We start from the raw sequence: 3,562 nt of genomic DNA on the forward strand, positions 1-3,562 counted from the left end.
TGGTGTTGCACTGTGCGGGTGTGTTACAATGTGTGGTGCAGTGCGGTGCAGTGTGTAGTGGGGTGCAGTGGAAGTGCGGAGTGTGGTTGTGGTGCAGTGTGTATTGCAGTGTGCGGTGGGGGTACTACAGTGTGTGCATTGCAGTGTGTGTTGGGGTGAAGTGTGGGGTTGTGGTGCAAGGTGGATGCAGTATGTGGTTGTGGTGCGGTGGGGATGCAGTATGTGGTTGTGGTGCAGTGTGTGCATTGCAGTGTGCATGCAGTGTGTGGTTGTGGTGCAGTGTGGGTGCAGAATGTGGTTGTGGTGCAGTTGTGCACTGAAGTGTGCGGTGGGGATGCAGTGTGTGCGTGCCTTGGGGTGCAGCGCGCGGCCGAGCTCTGGCTGCAGGTGGCAGTGAGGGGATTGATCCGCTCCCGCACGTCGGCGATGACTTCAGCAGCCGCCTATCCCCCAGCCCAGCCGGGGAAGACTCCCGCCCCGCGCTCGCCAGAGAGCCGGACCGCCCGGGGCCAGGCCAGCGCCGCCGCAAGCAGCGAGGTAAGGGGGCTCCGCGGGGGCGGGCGCTAACCGGCCCCGAGTCCCCGCGCCTGGCTGCCCGGATGGCGGCGCCCGGGGGGCCGCAGACGGGCTCCGCTGGCGGGGGGGGGGGCTCACATCTGGGAGGAGAAAACAACTGGGCAGGGGGGTGGGGCGCACACAGCGGTGCGCGGCACCTGCGGAGGAGGGAGCGCCGGGGCCAGCAGGGAGGCTGCGGTGCCGGGCGCGCCAGGGGCCCTGCGTGCATCCTACCGGCTGCTCCTGCCTGGCCCCGGCTGGGGAGTCCGGGGCCACCCGCCAGGAGCCGGCCGCGCCGCCCCCTCCCCCGGACCCGGCGCCCCCCTAGGCTCAGCGACTCCCTTTCCCGGGGGGGGGGGCAAGCGGGGCAGCGCTGCCCCTGCCCCAGTGGCTCCGGGTCTGTACCCGCGCTGCGGGAGCGGGGGGAGGCAGCGGGGCTGTGTTTGTGGTGCTGTGGGGTGGGCATGGCCCTGTTCACCAGGGAGCCTGGGGGGTGGGGGGAGGGGCCGGCTCTGACTGGGGCCTTTGCCTTCTTTTACCGGGCGGGGAAGGTCTGCCCTGCGTGCAGGGACTGGGGTCTGTCTCTGGCCCTGGGCCCGTCTCTGTAAATGCCTTATTGACTGGGAGGGCTCCTGTACTTTAGGGAAAGCCCTGCCTCAGCTCCAAGGGGATGAGGTGTGTGTCCTGTTAGGTCCCTCTCATTCCTAACATCTGTGATTCAGTGACTCATACTCTTTTGTGGGCTAATCTCTGTGCTCTGACTTTTTTTTCTTTGGCTGTACAGGCTTCATCCACCATGGACTCACCTTGCCCCAAACCTCTGAGTTGAGGCACTGGACTCCCCTTTTGGGGGCGGCAGTGTGTTTATTTTTGTGAAGATGAATCTGACAGACAGGCTGCAGGACTGGGCTGAACAAAAGCGCCTGGATCCTTTCAACACCTCGCTACAGCTGCTGCACTCTCTCAGTGGGAATTCCACCTCTTCCTCTTTCCAGGGGGATCTCCAGGAGATCATCCACACAGCCACGCTGGTCACCTGCACCTTTCTGCTGGCCATCATCTTCTGCCTGGGGTCCTATGGCAACCTCATTGTCTTCTTGTCCTTCTTCGACCCAGCCTTCAGGAAATTCAGGACTAACTTTGACTTTATGATCCTCAACTTGTCCTTCTGCGACCTCTTCATTTGTGGGGTAACTGCCCCCATGTTTGCTTTTGTCCTGTTTTTCAACTCTATGAATGGTGTTCCTGATGCTTTCTGCTTCACTTTCCACCTCACCAGCTCTGGTTTCATCATCATGTCTCTCAAGACAGTGGCTGTGATTGCCCTGCACCGGCTGCGGATGGTGCTGGGGAAGCAGCCCAACCGAACTGCCTCCTTCCCTTGCACTCTACTGCTCACCTTGCTCTTGTGGGCCACCAGCTTCACCCTGGCTACCTTGGCCACCCTGAGAACCCGTAAATCCCGCCTCTGTCTCCCCATGTCCAGCCTGATCAGTGGCGAAGGGAAGATCATCCTCTACTTGTATGTCAGTGATTTCATTTGCTGTGTAGCTGTGGTCTCAGTCTCCTATATCATGATAGCCCAGGCATTGAGGAGAAATGCCCAAGTGAGGAAATGTCCCCCCATCATCACAGTAGATGCCTCCAGACCCCAGCCTTTCATTGGACCTCCTGCTTCAGGAGGGGTGGATGGGGTGCAGTGTGCTGTGCCTGCTTTGTACATGAACCAGAACTACAACAAGTTGCAGCATGTTCAGACCCATGGCTACAGTAAGAATCTCAGCCAGCTGCCAGCTCCAGCAGCCACCAGACTCCAACTGGTGTCTGCAGTCAATTTGTCCACAGCTAAAGACTCCAAAGCAGTGGTGACATGTGTGGTCATTGTCCTCTCTGTCTTAGTTTGCTGTCTCCCCTTGGGGATCTTCTTGGTGCAGGATGTGCTGTCCAGTAATGGTGGTTTCATCCTCTACCAGTTTGAGTTGTGTGGATTTACCCTCATTTTTTTCAAATCTGGATTAAATCCTTTTATATATTCCCGGAACAGTGCTGGACTTAGGAGGAGAGTCCTTTGGTGTCTCCAATATTTAGCCTTTGGTTTTTTCTGCTGCAAGCAGAAGACAAGGCTTCGAGCCATGGGCAAAGGGAGCTTGGAAGTCAACAGAAACAAGTCATCCCATCATGAAACCAATTCGGCATACATGTTGTCTCCAAAACCTCAGAAAAAGTTTGTGGATCAAGCTTGTGGTCCTAGTCATTCTAAGGAAAGTGTGTTGAGTCCCAAGGCTTCTGTTGGACATCAGCACTATGCACAGAGCAGCTCAACCCCCATGAATACCCGCATTGAACCTTATTACAGCATCTATAACAGCAGCCCTTCCCAGGAAGTGAGCACCCCAAATAGCTTACAGCCAGTAAAGTCTACTTTTGGATTTGCCAAATCCTATATTGCCATGCATTATCATACCACTAATGACTTGGTGCAAGATTATGACAGCACTTCAGCTAAACAGATTCCTGTCCCCTCTGTTTAACTTGGAGGATGATGTCAGAGAAACTTGTCCACACTTCATCTGGTTGTCTGTCTCCCCTTGTTTGTTTTTATTCATGATTATTCTAAACTCAAAGGTATAGTATTATATCTGATTTTGCTATACAGTTGCCAATTTATAAATTACTATTATTGTTAATATTCAGTTTATTTAGAGTTGAACTAAGCAGTAGAATACTGTTTCCACAATATTTTCTTGAAATTGTATGATTTTCCATTAATAAAAAGGGCATATTTTAGATTTGTACTTGGAATAGTTATATTAGGGTGTTTTTGTTACTAAATTTTATGCTGAACACTGTAAGTGTTGAAAGTGTAGGTTTAATTACATCATGTGGCAAAGTATGTAAAGAAAACAGATTTTGCCAACATTATGGTTTGTTATATATTTGCTGTATTTTTAAGAACGTAGAAAACCATGTTTCCAGTGAATTGGGTGGATGCTTAAGGATTTATCTT

At 53.3% G+C, this 3,562-nt stretch overlaps 1 protein-coding gene across 1 annotated transcript; it reads left to right on the plus strand.

Annotated features, from left to right (window-relative positions):
- Positions 1 to 1,433: 1,433 nt before the first annotated feature.
- GPR75 (G protein-coupled receptor 75) lies at positions 1,434 to 3,086 on the plus strand. Its single transcript, XM_065402139.1, has one exon. The coding sequence runs from the start codon at positions 1,434 to 1,436 to the stop codon at positions 3,084 to 3,086; it is 1,653 nt and encodes a 550-aa protein (XP_065258211.1).
- The last annotated feature ends 476 nt before the right edge of the window (positions 3,087 to 3,562 follow it).

The sequence above is a fragment of the Emys orbicularis genome, chromosome 3, assembly GCF_028017835.1.
Source record: "Emys orbicularis isolate rEmyOrb1 chromosome 3, rEmyOrb1.hap1, whole genome shotgun sequence".
NCBI classification, from domain to species: domain Eukaryota; kingdom Metazoa; phylum Chordata; order Testudines; family Emydidae; genus Emys; species Emys orbicularis.

Excerpts from the sequence above, each read along its gene's own strand:
- GPR75 (XM_065402139.1), top strand. The coding sequence starts at position 1,434 with ATGAATCTGACAGACAGGCTGCAGGACTGGGCTGAACAAAAGCGCCTG.